The 13,062-nt window shown below is 44.5% G+C and overlaps 1 protein-coding gene across 1 annotated transcript; it reads right to left on the bottom strand.

Annotated features, from left to right (window-relative positions):
• Window positions 1–2,835: 2,835 nt before the first annotated feature.
• Atp5f1a (ATP synthase F1 subunit alpha) lies at window positions 2,836–12,073 on the bottom strand. Its single transcript, XM_051163704.1, has 12 exons — window positions 11,908–12,073; window positions 10,062–10,140; window positions 8,387–8,556; window positions 7,523–7,696; window positions 7,259–7,425; window positions 6,913–7,061; window positions 5,309–5,460; window positions 4,981–5,205; window positions 4,249–4,356; window positions 3,970–4,114; window positions 3,313–3,463; window positions 2,836–3,052 (listed from the first exon to the last, which is right to left on the bottom strand). The coding sequence occupies exons 1-12, from the start codon at window positions 11,965–11,967 to the stop codon at window positions 2,971–2,973; spliced, it is 1,662 nt and encodes a 553-aa protein (XP_051019661.1). The 5' UTR covers window positions 11,968–12,073; the 3' UTR covers window positions 2,836–2,970.
• Window positions 12,074–13,062: the final 989 nt, after the last annotated feature.

Genomic DNA, 13,062 nt, shown 5'->3' with positions numbered 1-13,062 from the left:
TGTTGAATCAGCTTACTGGCCTCTAGATTTGTTAGCTACATGTGTGAGAAGTCAGAGGACAGCTTTGTGGAACTGACTCTCCCCTTTCACCTTTACACGAGTTCTAGGTATCACTAAGTTTGCACAAGCAGCTCTATCCACTGAGCCATCTCAGTGGTCTTGAATCCACCTTTTTAGCTCTCCTGTGTACACAATATTATCCAGGCCAGAAAACTAGACATCAAACACTGCTTCTTGTATTCCCAGTGAGATGCCTTTCCCCTTTTTGTCAGTCTTGATGTCCGTGAGAACCACAGCTGGCAGCAATATCTAAGTTCCCTGTGTTGATTTGAATGAGAACCACCCCCACCCCCATATTTGGACACTTGGGAGATGGTGGCACTGCTTAGTGATACAAAGCTTTTAGGAGGTGGCCCCTTCCTGGGCCAGGTTTTGAGGGTTTAGGTCTTGTCCTGCTTCCTGTTCACTGCCACCTGCTCCTGCTGCCGTCACGCCTTCTTTCCATTACACAATCTGTCTCTGCAGCCATTAACTAAAACATGTTTCCTTCCTTAAATTGCTGTTGGTCACAGTTTTTTATTACAGCATCAGAGAGCTACATACAGTACAGAAGCGGGTTTTCAAGAAAGTTACTTTGCTTAGGAATGTAGATGACTTTGGAATTTGGGGCTAGGAAAGTGGTTGAACACTCTAAGCAGAGCTTAATAAACCATTCTAGTAGAAGCCTCAGAGTAATGCAAACTGCGCAGGCCAGCTCACGAAATTTGAGGTCAGAGGTTTTAGGAAGAATCTGGCTGTATCCTGCCCCTGACTTAAGAGAGAGCCCGAGGCTAAACTAAAAAGCAATATACTAATTTGATTGCAGAAATTTCAAGATAGTATCGAGTCTGTGGCATGGTTGTTACTGATTGCTCTTAGGTCTAAAATGACAAACATCTACATGGACAAAAATTCAAAGTATGTTTGGAACAAAGTTCCATGTTGCAGCCAGGCCATGTGTTAGGGGCTGTTGTTTACATTAGTGCTATTGAAGTGAACCCTCTTGATTTGCCCTGCAAAGAGGAGAAAGGTGCTTCAAACCAAGACTCCACCAGCTAAAACTCCAACTTCTGAAGAACCTAAGAAGTTCTTGCTTCCAGAATATAACTGCACGCAAAAGCTGCTGTAAATGTGGTCCAAGGGTCCATCTCAAGCCGGCAGCTGAACTTGGCAGTGTCATCTACATAGTAGTGGTTTGGAAGACTGAAAGGGTTGAGATTCTTTCTCCATGGTTTCAGTGCTGTTGAGGCTTGAGAGAAGCTGATGGCTAGATTACAATAGGCTCACAGATGTTGGAGGTCACAGGACCTGAAACATCTCCCAATTGCATATAGGGAGTAGAAGCAGACTAAGACAAACAGTAAAGCTGGAAGGGCGTGCTGAGCCATCTAAGCCCTTTCAAATACAAGGCTCAGACACCCAACACAGGTACAGGATTTGGAGTGTGCCCTGCTGGGTTTTGGTCCTTTGGTACAATCTTCCCTCATTATTACTCCCTTTTTGAATGGGAGTGCATCCTTTAATCACAGCACTTAGGAGGCACAGGCAGGTGGATCTTCCTAAGTTCAAGGCCAGCCTGGTATACAAAGTGAGTCCAGGTCAGCCATGGCTATTTATTCCACAGAGAAACTGTCTGGTCGGGGTATACATTGTCATGCTAAAAGTATGTAATTCTTATGTATAACTTATGTTTAGTGTTCCTCAAATCTATTCCTATCCCTAATTCTCTTTGTTTTGTTTTTGGGTTTTCAAGCCAGGGTTTCTCTATGGAGCCCTGGCTGTCCTGGAACTCCCCCTGTGCTAAACTCACAGAGATCCACCTGCCTCTGCTTCCCAAGTGCTGAGATTAAAGACATGCACCACACACCCTGCTTTTAAGTACTCCAAGAAAGCATATTCCCTCTCCAGATGTCTTTGGCAGCTCCTCACCACTGAAGCTTGTGACTGCTTTAGTGGTGTGCAAAGCCTCCAGAAGACCCTCGTGCATAACTCACATTAGCATAAAAACTGGTACAAAGTGAGCTAGCCTGTGCAACAGGCAGACCCTACCTTAAAGGGAGGAGGGAGATTAAAATAAAACCAGACACAGTGGCACATACCTGTAATTTACTAAGCAGGAGTTGGAGGACCAAGAGGTTAACGTCAGTCTCAGCCACACACTATGTTTCAGGTAGCCTGGGTTATGAAACTAAAGGCCTGGACAAAGCCCTTGCCAAGCTCATCTCCAACATGTAGCAATAGAAAGACAATGAGGGTTATAATGGACAAAACTTAAGTCAGGGTCTCCTTTACCTCAGGCTGGCCTTTAATCACGAAGAAACTTGACCTTCTGGTCCCCTCTTCCTCAACTCTCAAATACAATGCTGGGATTGTAAGTGTGCACTGCTCCCAAGCTTATGATCCTGGGAATCAAACCTAGTTTCACGGGTGCTAGGTAGTTATCAACTGAGACAGGACTCCAAGCAGATTGCTCTTTTTAATCAATCACAAAGTACTTTAGAATCTCACGGGGGCCAGCCTTCAATTCCCTACCCATGATACCCAACAGTTAGGAAGAATGGGTAAAGACAGCAGTTTGCCAGCTGTGGAAGACAGACTGCCACAGAAGCAGCCTGAGCTACTCCAGTGAGTTCTGTCTTACAAAAACAAGTCTGTGAAGTCAACATGAAGCTGGCTCAAGCTCAAATTATATCCCCAGAACCCACATGGTGGAAGGAGGGCACCGGCTCCCACAGGCTGTCCTCTGACCCTCACACACAAGCCTCGGCATACACCTGAGCCTGCCCCCACACAAACTAGCACACAATATGGAACTTTTATTATGTGACTTCTGTACATCAGGAGTACAAGAGTAATCCTTTACAAATGGAGCTGATTTTACCAGAGTAAATGACAAAACCAAAGCAGTGTCTGAAATGGATCCACAGGGCTTTATGGTTCAAACCCAGCCAAGAAGTTTGTTACAATCTCTTTCAGCTTGGCATCTGATTGCTCTGAGATTTTCCCATCAGCCCTGTTTGGAAATAAATGCAAAAGATTCAATGACTAGAGCAAACGACACAGGCAAAGACTCAGTGACCAGGCTGACTATGGATGGTAGATCACACCTGTGATCCCAGCACTTGTAAGGCTGAGGCAGGACTGCCAAATATCGAGAATAGCCCAGGCTACATAATGAGCGCCAAAGCCAGGGAAGCCAGTATGCAACAAAACCCAACCCCAACCCAACCCCAACCCAGGGAAAGACAGACTGTATTAAAACTGCACTCATACCTGATATTGCCCAGGAGGGACTGGTGCTGGCTGATAACGTGAGATAAGAAAGCGTTCTCAAACTTTGTGATCTTGCTGGGCTCCAGTTTATCAAGATAACCCCTCACCCCGGCATAGATGACAGCCACCTGTTCTTCAATAGCCATGGGAGCTGAAAACAAATTATCAATGAACTCCTTAAATACCATTTTTACCAAAGTCACAGATTTTTTTTCTTCCAATACTAAACACGGTCCCGTGGACTACTCACTCTGACATTCTGAACCTCTCAATAGTTCTACTTATCACTCTTTTCCTCTCTCTGCAAAAACTAAAGTATAACCTTTTGGTATAGCTTAGAAGCATTGCTTATAAACTGGCAGTGTTTACACAGTGTAAACACAGTGGTATAATCTGCTGGTTAAGTTTCTTAGGTAAGATAAAAAGCATGCTAATATACCCCTAAATCTGCCAAATTCCACACTCATACAACATGAAGATGTATTAAATATATTTGGTTTTCCTGGCTACTTATTTCTTAACACTACATTCAAATGGTGGTAAGGACATCAGAGAAATAAAACAAGTGGCTTTCTCTGACTTGTGGTAAAACTCACAGCTGTGACCTGCCAAGACCCTAAGTTCCTATAGGAACTTGACCAAATGAAAAGAACTCACAGTACTGTCCTTGCTTTAGCAACTCAGTCAGGCGCACACCACGACTCAAGAGCTGTTGAGTGGCAGCATCAAGATCAGAACCGAACTGGGCAAAAGCAGCGACTTCCCGATACTGAGCCAGCTCCAGCTTCATGGTACCTGCCACCTGAGCACATGAGTTAGAGTTACCACGACTCGCTGTCACACACAGCGGTATAAAGCATAGACCACACGCACTTAAGATTTCAACTGAGTAACTAACTCCCTCCCTGTCAGAGCGAAGCAAAATTACCAAATTACCTGCTTCATGGCCCTGGTCTGGGCAGCAGACCCCACACGGGACACAGACAAACCCACATTAATGGCAGGGCGGATGCCTTTATAGAACAATTCCGTTTCCAAGAAGATCTGCAATTCAAGAATGAAGATATTAAGCTTATTGTTTTTTCCTTCAAATTTAAGTCACCATGCCAAAAGCTAGAACTCAAAACTTGAGTAAGATTGCTAAGTGACTTTTCAGAAATACATATATGCCAGCACTTAGGGGGAGAGGCAGTAGGATTACTGCAAATCTGGGCCAGTCTGGGCTATATGCAACTCCAGGCCTGTCTACCAGAGTGCAAATCTCAACAAACTAACCTAAACAAGGTAGTAATATAATTTCTCAAACATGCTATCTAGAGCTAGAAAATAGTGAGTATAAATGAACCAAACAACATCTAGCCAGGTAGGATGGCCGGAGGCTTTAATCTTACAAGGCTGAAGCAGGAAGCCTGGAAGATCAAAGCCATTTTCAGCAAAACAGATAGCTAAGACCAGCCAAATGGGTGCTGGGATTCAAACCCAGGTCCTCTGCAAGAGCAGCAAGTGCTCTAAGCCACTGACCATCTCTCCAGTCCCTATTCTTTTTAGTTGTTTACAGCATTCCATAAAGAAGTACAAGGCAATTTACAAATTCAGTTCATGCTTATTAGTCTCCACTAGTGCCTTAGAATAATCAAGCATTTTCACACTGATTTCAGTCATTAATACCTGTCCATCAGTGATGGAAATAACATTGGTTGGAATGTAAGCGGACACATCACCAGCCTGTGTCTCTATGACTGGTAAGGCAGTCAGAGAGCCACCACCAAAGGAGTCATTCATCTTGGCTGCTCTCTCCAGCAGGCGAGAGTGTAGATAGAACACGTCACCAGGATAAGCTTCACGGCCTGGGGGTCGGCGGAGCAACAGAGACATCTGGCGGTAAGCAACAGCCTGTGGTACAAAAAGTAGTGAAATCTGCCTGTTAGACAAGCTGCACCTGTTTTAACTTGCACTAAAATGCAAATATACAGATTATAAGAAGACACCCTTTGACCTGTTTGGATAAATCGTCGTAGATGATCAAAGCATGCTTGCCATTATCTCTAAAATACTCTCCCATGGAGCAGCCAGAGTAAGGAGCCAAATACTGAAGTGGAGCAGCATCAGAAGCAGTAGCTGACACCACAATGGTGTACTTCATGGCATCTGAGGAGGAAAACGGTTTAGATTTACAAAGCTATCAATATTGTAATTTAAATCAGAGGCTACGAAACACCACCACCCACCACTTCACTCTATTCAGGTTCAGGGAGGGCCCTAAGGCCAATGGTACTTGTTATATAACCTTGACAACAGTTCAATCCCTGGAGCCCCCGTGAAGGTGAGAGGAGAGGACTCACTCGGTTGGCAGAGCACATCTTTTCTTTCCCCGCTTTCCGTTTTTCAAGACAGGGTTTCTCTGTGTAGCCTTGGCTGTCCTGGACTTGCTTTGTAGGCCAGGCTGGCCTTGAACCCACAGAGATCCACCTGCCTCTGCCTCCAAGTGCTGAGATTAAAGGTGTGTTCTACCACGCCTGGCTAGTGGCACATTTTAACAGGGTCAAAGTCCTAGGTTTGATCACCTAATAGACTAGGCATAATGGAGCATGCTTTTTATCCTAGGAGTCAGAGGCAGAAGAATAGGAGTGTCTGGTTATCCTTGACTATTTAACTAGTCCAATGCTAACCAGGCAGCGATGAGCCACACTACACTCCTCCTCATATCTTGTGAAATAACTAAGTCAGGCACAAGCCTCTAGTCCCTACCACCTGGGAAGGAGAAGCAAGGGATTGTTTTAAGATGAGTCAGCACTGCATGAGACCCCATCTTTAAAAAATCAGTCAAGCCAGGCAGTGGCAGCGCATGCCTTTAATCCCAGCATTCTGGACGCCAAGGTAGTTGGATCTCTATGAGTTCAAGGCCAGCCTGGTCTACAATGAGTTCCAGGACAGCCAGGGTTACACAAAGAAACGCTGTCTCAAAAAACCAAACAAATAAACAAAAATCCAATGAAGGGGCCAAAGATAACTCCAGATCCTTGGGGATCAGTGGGCACTGTAGTCACACACACTTCCAATACTGACATATACATATTTAAAATGGTACACACCTTTGCCCAGCAAATGGAAGGCAGAGGCAGGTGGATCTCTGAGTTTGGGGCCAGCCTGTTCTACATAGCTAGTTCCCGGACAGACAGGGCTGAGACCCTGTCTCAACCTTCTCCCACCCCCTAAATAATTAAAAATCAAAATATTTAAAAAGCCAGGTGTGGTGGCACACGCCTTTAATCCCAGCACTCGGGAGGGAGAGGTAGGCAGATTGCTGTTGAGTTCGAGGCCAGGCTGGTCTACAAAGCAAGTCCAGGACAGCCAAGGCTACACAGAGAGACCCTGTCTTGAAAAAAACCAAAAATAAATAAATAGAATATTTAAAAACAAACAAACAAAGTTAAACAGCAACCTAAAGTAACATACAAGCACTCAGTAAGTGGCTGGTGCTCCAGGGCACTTCCCTGTTTGTGCTCTGATTTACATTCGACTGTTCAATTCACCGTTGTGCAGAGGCTGTCCCACGATTAGCAGCCACCGAGAGGCCAGCAGACTAGTGCTCCCCAGTACCTGCATCTGTCAGCCTCTTCACCAACTGGGCCACAGTGGAGCGCTTCTGACCGATGGCCACATAGATACAGTACAGCTTCTTCTTCTCATCAGTCCCGTCATTGAAACGTTTCTGGTTGATAATCGTGTCAATGGCAATTGATGTTTTCCTTTTTTAAAGAGAGTGGCATAAGTGTCAGGAAATACAGATTTCTAGGCAAACCTGTGCTACCACTGTCCATGTCTACTATCACCCACTTACTGCTCCATCATCATAACTAAAACATTTACCACCCCAAAATGAGAATGTAATTATGTATGAAGAATCAAAGTTAGTTAGAACTTTTAACAGGTTTTTAAGACTTACCCAGTCTGTCTGTCACCAATAATCAGCTCACGCTGACCACGACCAATCGGCACCAAGCTATCCACAGCCTTAATGCCCGTCTGCATTGGTTCTCGCACTGAGATTCGAGGAATAATTCCAGGGGCTTTCAGGCCCACTCGCCTACGGGTCTTGGAACCAATTGGGCCCTATAAAAAACATTAAGCATTAAAAATAAGTAAAAATTATCCTAAGGCAATAAGTTTTGGCTTTTGCCACATCAGCATACAGTAAACAGTAACCCACCTTTCCATCAATAGCATTACCAAGGGCATCAACTACACGGCCCAACAGCTCCTCGCCAACAGGAACATCCACAATGGCTCCTGTCCTCTTCACAATATCTCCTTCTTTAATTAGTTTATCATTCCCAAACACGACAACGCCAACATTGTCAGGTTCCAAGTTCAGAGACATACCCTACACAAAAGGAAAAGTGAACAGTGAAGCCAGAGGGGTTCCTCTCCCACATCCTAGTAAGTCATGACATCAGAGAGCAGCTCGCAGACAGAGGAAGAGCACTAGTCCCCTTCCTCCTGCTTTAGTCCAGCGTCTTGACCTAATGCCTCTGGCTGAAACTTCATGAAACAGCTGGGGGGTGGGTGCTTGACCTGACATGATCACAGGCATGAGGGTGGCCCTGACCTCCACACTGGCACACCAGTGTGCTGCCCCCAGTCACCAATAACAAAGTGCAAAACATGAGCAGATTCTGTCAGCTTCACACTGACTCATTGTTCAGTAATGGATCTACTCATACTGGGAAAAGAATTTAATTCACGTAACCAAACACTTATGTATAAAAGATAGTCACAGCTACAATGAAACTGACAAGAACTCACTGAAACTTATGTGAACATTGACTAAATTTTTCATTTTTATGCCACTGGCTACAACTCATTTGTCAGCACATATGAGGGGAAGGGAGACTAAGGGGGGCTTGGCTTAACCAAAATCTTTCTAGTTTATTCTCTTTACAATGGAGAGAGAGGGGAGAAATGAGGCAAACCAAGACCTAAGTGCTTTTCATTTTTTACAAGCTCCGAATTACTAAATGAGAACCCAAAGCCACAGATCCGAAAATAACAAAACTCCCACTTTATAATTTACCTTTAAGCCTGAAGAAAATTCTACCATTTCTTCTGCTTGAACATTCCTCAGCCCATGCACGCGGGCAATGCCATCACCAATGCTTAAGACACGCCCAGTCTCTTCAAGGTCAACAGAGGTATCAGCTCCAAGAATCCGCTCTTCAAGAATGGAGGACATCTCGGCAGTACCTGCGAGAGTACAACTCAACTTAAATATTCTGGTTTGAATAGCCTGTCAAATCCTATTTCCCAACTAGCTTCATGATAATGAAGTCAGTCTAAAACAATACAAATTCTATTTTGAAAGTTGAGTATCTTGGAGTTCAGTGGTTAAAAGTACTTGCTGCTGCAGCAGAGGAACTGGGTTCAGTACCCATCACCCATATGGCAATTCTCAACTATATGAAATTCCAGTTCCAGGGGATCTGAAGACCCCTGTGAGCACCAGACACGAAGACACATGTACACACGAAGGAAAAGCACTCATACACATAGGTAAATATAAATAAGATTTTCTTTTTATAAAGTTGGCTATTGGTCACTGTCAAAATTATTGAAAATGCCAAATGATTAAGAGAAAAAACTTGGAGGGAGGGGGCAGACTAGGAAGAGGAAGGAGAGAGCTGGGATCAAGCTATAAAGAGATTATAAATAAATAATGAACAAATAAATGGGAAATAAAGAATAAAAGACATAAAGAAGTCAAAAAACTTCATAAGTCAGACAATAATCTTAAGAGCTGATAAAGTTACATATTACTAATGTCTTACCCTTTCTCACTTCTTCCTTTCTTTTTTTCTGTTTTTTAAGACAGAGTTTCTCTGTGTAGCCTTAGCTGTACTGGACTCGCTTTGTAGACCAGGCTGACCTTGAACTAACAGCAATCCACTTGCCTCTGCCTCCCGAGTGCTAGGATTAAAGGGCTGTGCCACCACACCCGGCCTTCTTACTAATTTCTAAGGAATCTGTACTTACATTAAAATCTGAATTTTTGGCTAAACTCTAAAAATATTTTTTACTGAAGCACATCTTTTAAAAAGCAACAGCAGCAGCAGAACAGCAAGCTCATGATAGGAGAGAACTGGCTCCTGAAAGCTGCCTGCTGACTTCCACATGCATGCCATGGCTCAAACACATGCTTGTTCAATAAACACAACAAAAAAGGTCTAAGAATGCCCCTTTTAAAGAACCTCCGCACTGCGGGGCACAGGGGCACACGCCTGTAATCCCAGCACTCAGGAAAGCAGAAGCCAGCCTGGTCTACAAAGTGAGTCCAGAACAGCTAAGACTACACAGAGAAACCTTGTCTCAGAAAACCAAAACAAACAAACAAACAAACAACAGCAACAACAACAAAAAAGAAAAAGCCTATCAGTAAAAAAAAAATAACTGTTCATTTTATACTTTTTACATGAGGTTCAAAAAAATAAAATAAAATCACAGTTCAAAGAGGGACTAGTACATATGCATACTGCTTTCATCCAAAAAGAGTCATAAAGAACAGACTGCATAACAAGAGAAACACAAGTATAGTTTTACTAAACAAAGAGAATTTACCAAGACAAGGCATTTTAAGTGGCATATCATGGCTTAAAAACATAAGTTTCTATAGCAACATTTTTAAAAAGAGAGGGAAAAAAAAAATGAGGGTGGAAAATAATCTCCACAATGCAGTTTTTAAAAACCCGACTTACCAGTCTTCTGAAGGCGCGTGTGAGAGGCATGGAGATTTCTTGCACCAATGAAGGATGACCCCAAAGCATTTTTGGAGACCTAGTACAAAAACAGTCTTTAAGCAATATGATTCTTTAAAAAGCTTTCATCACACATAAGCTGCACTCATGTACTTGCAGAGGCATGTGTGCAGACACATGCACATGCAGCCTTCATTAACTGGGTGTGGTGGTGGTACATGCCTATAATCCTAGCACTCAGGAGGCAAGGGTTGGGGGATGACCTGGAGCTTGAAGCCACACTGGTTTACACAGCAAGCTCCAGGCCCAGCCAGAACGGGACAACAAGACCTGGTCTAAAAACAGCAAGCAGCAAAGCCTCCATAAAACCAACAAGCTTAAATGCGGGCTGAGGTTAATCAGACGACACATTTTGATTAAAAGTTGATGACTTAATTACACAGGAAAGCATTTATTATTGCAATTGCTGGAACACAAGACTATAGAAAGTTTACTTTCAACACAATTGTTAAGAAACTCTAGGCACTACTATTTTGATGCCATTTTTCAACTGAGTTGTGGAAACTGCAGTAAGATGCCTGCTACCTAATGTAATGGGGTGAGCCACAGTGTTGTTCCTATCTTCCTTCTTTTTAAAGGCAAATAAATACCGGGTGAGCAAATTAATATGATACTTTCCCCCCCCACTGTCTTGAACAATTCCAGCAGGAAAATGGAACCTGGGCCCCTGAAATTTTTTCTTTCTACTTGCAATACTGTGATTAGCTACTTTGAACTCTGAATAGTCTAGCATTTAATAGGAACCAATACAAATCTTTTCTTAAAATAGCTTTTCCCCATAACAGAAAAATAAGGTGATACCAGTATTTCGTTAGGGAAGCAGGATAGCAGTATATTTATTTTGCCTTTTAAATTCAGGTTGCCTTTTTTTTTTTGTTTTATTTTAATTTAATTAATTTATTCAGATTACAACTAAATTGTTATCCCATCACTTGTATCCTCCCGTTCCTCCCTGCCGCTCAGATTGCTTTTATAATGAAAAAGTAAATATAGTTCTATAGGACATAAAGGTTATGTTATCCGGTCTTTTTCTTTTTTAAGAGTTATTCTCAACGTCGTGGGAGATGGCTAGTGCGGCCCTGATTCTCAGAGACATTTCCCTACCTTCTGGTCTATTTCTCAACTCCTTAAACATGAGGTGGGCAACTCAAGGGCAAAATCTTTTAAAGTGTCCAAGAACCACCAGGTCGTGTGCCTAATCTAGTCCATATACAAACAGTTCGTCGTGGTTGACTGTATAAACCCCATAAACTGTTTCTTCTGCACCTCGCGATGTTTTCACGACCTTTCCCGTATTCAGCACGACGTAACCACCCGTCCACTAAAGAGAGTCACTTTCATTTATTCCCTTCCCTTGATTTGACCTCCGAGCAGAGATGAAACGCTCCGGCCTGTTGACCTTCATACAATGTCAGACTCTCCCCACTCTCCGGCACAAAGCAACTGACAGCTCCTTTGACCTTCAGCGTGCCTGGACCCCAGGTACGAGCCCCAGAGCAGGCCAGACAGGCAGCCCACAACCCCTGACCTTGACCCTAGGCCGGCCCTCACCCCAAGACCAGAATCCTCCTAACGCCCCTTTGCACCCCAACGCCGAGGTCACGGACCCCTGCACCACCGCGCACCGGAGGCCTGCGAAAGTGCCCCTCCGCCGTCCGCGCTGCCGAGCGGCCACGGGGCAAGATGGCGCCGTCCGCCGCCCCAGCCCCGCACAACTCAGCCCCGCAGCGCTCCGCAGAGACCTCGGGCCGCACCCATGGCCGCCTGCCCAGGGCCCGGCGCTCACCAGTCCCGCCCGCCGAGGGAGGGCACGGGCCACGGCCGCGGCAACGCGCACGGACAGCATCTTTGCAGCTTCTCCGGGAGATCCTCTGCAGCCGCAGCCTCCGGACGACTGGCACAAAATGGCCGAGCGCAAAGGAAGGTCAAGGCGGCCAGCCCACCTGACCCGGAAGTACCGCCCCCTATTCTTCACCTCCGGATGCAAATCTTTTTTTCTTTTTAATCTTTTTTTAAATAACTTTTTCTTTAACGCTTAGAACTAAAAAAAACAAAAAAACAAAACAAAACAAAACAAAAAAACCCGAATCAATTGTTTCCAGCCTTCTCCCTGGTATTCACCATTTTTATTTTTGGTCCGTTGACTCCACCTTGTGGTTGCGACCACGTGAGTAGCGGATCCAGAGGAGAAGCTTCCCTGAAGTGGGCGTCATCCCACCTGGGTCGAACTGCATGGATTGCGAACAGGATTACTAGTGCCAGTGGGATCACACTGCCATGCTGGGACAGTCTGGGCAGCTGTAACACCTGCACAGTCCTGGCCTCGCTGCAGAGTTAGGAACAATCTGAAGTTATTTGAAGTGTTTATTATTAGTGTGTGTGGTGTGTATGTGCTTGTGCTGAGGCATGCTTGTGGAACCCAGAGGGCAGGTGGATCCTGAGAAATTCAGGTCATCCTTGGAGTGCAAGCACTTCACTAGCCACTGGGCCGTCTTCCTAGCCCCTTATTTGGGTTTTTAATAAATACCCACATCTGTTTTTGAATTTGAAAGTCTTTTTTTTTTTTTAAGATTTATTTATTTATTATGTATACAGTCCACCATGTGGTTGCTGGGAATTGAACTCATGACCTCTGGAAGAGCAGTCAGTGCTCTTAACCACTGAGCCATCTCTCCAGCCCCCTGAATTTGAAAGTCTTATTTTAGTATATAGTTGGATGTTTTGTTTGCATGTGTGTCTGTGCACCACGTGTGCCTGCTGACCTCAAAGAAGCTGTAATACCCCTTGGCACTGTAGTTACGGATGGTTGCTAGCCACCATGTGGGTGCTGGGAGTCAGATGTGGATCCTCTAGTAGCGCGGCTGCCGCTCTTAACCTTTGATCCATCTCTCCAGCCCAGGTACCCAGATTGTATAGGGGATTTGATAGCACAAATGAAAGA

Source organism: Acomys russatus, chromosome 20, assembly GCF_903995435.1.
Source record: "Acomys russatus chromosome 20, mAcoRus1.1, whole genome shotgun sequence".
Classification (NCBI taxonomy): domain Eukaryota; kingdom Metazoa; phylum Chordata; class Mammalia; order Rodentia; family Muridae; genus Acomys; species Acomys russatus.
Note: the sequence above shows the minus strand (reverse complement) of the source record. Positions and strands in the feature narration are given on the sequence as shown.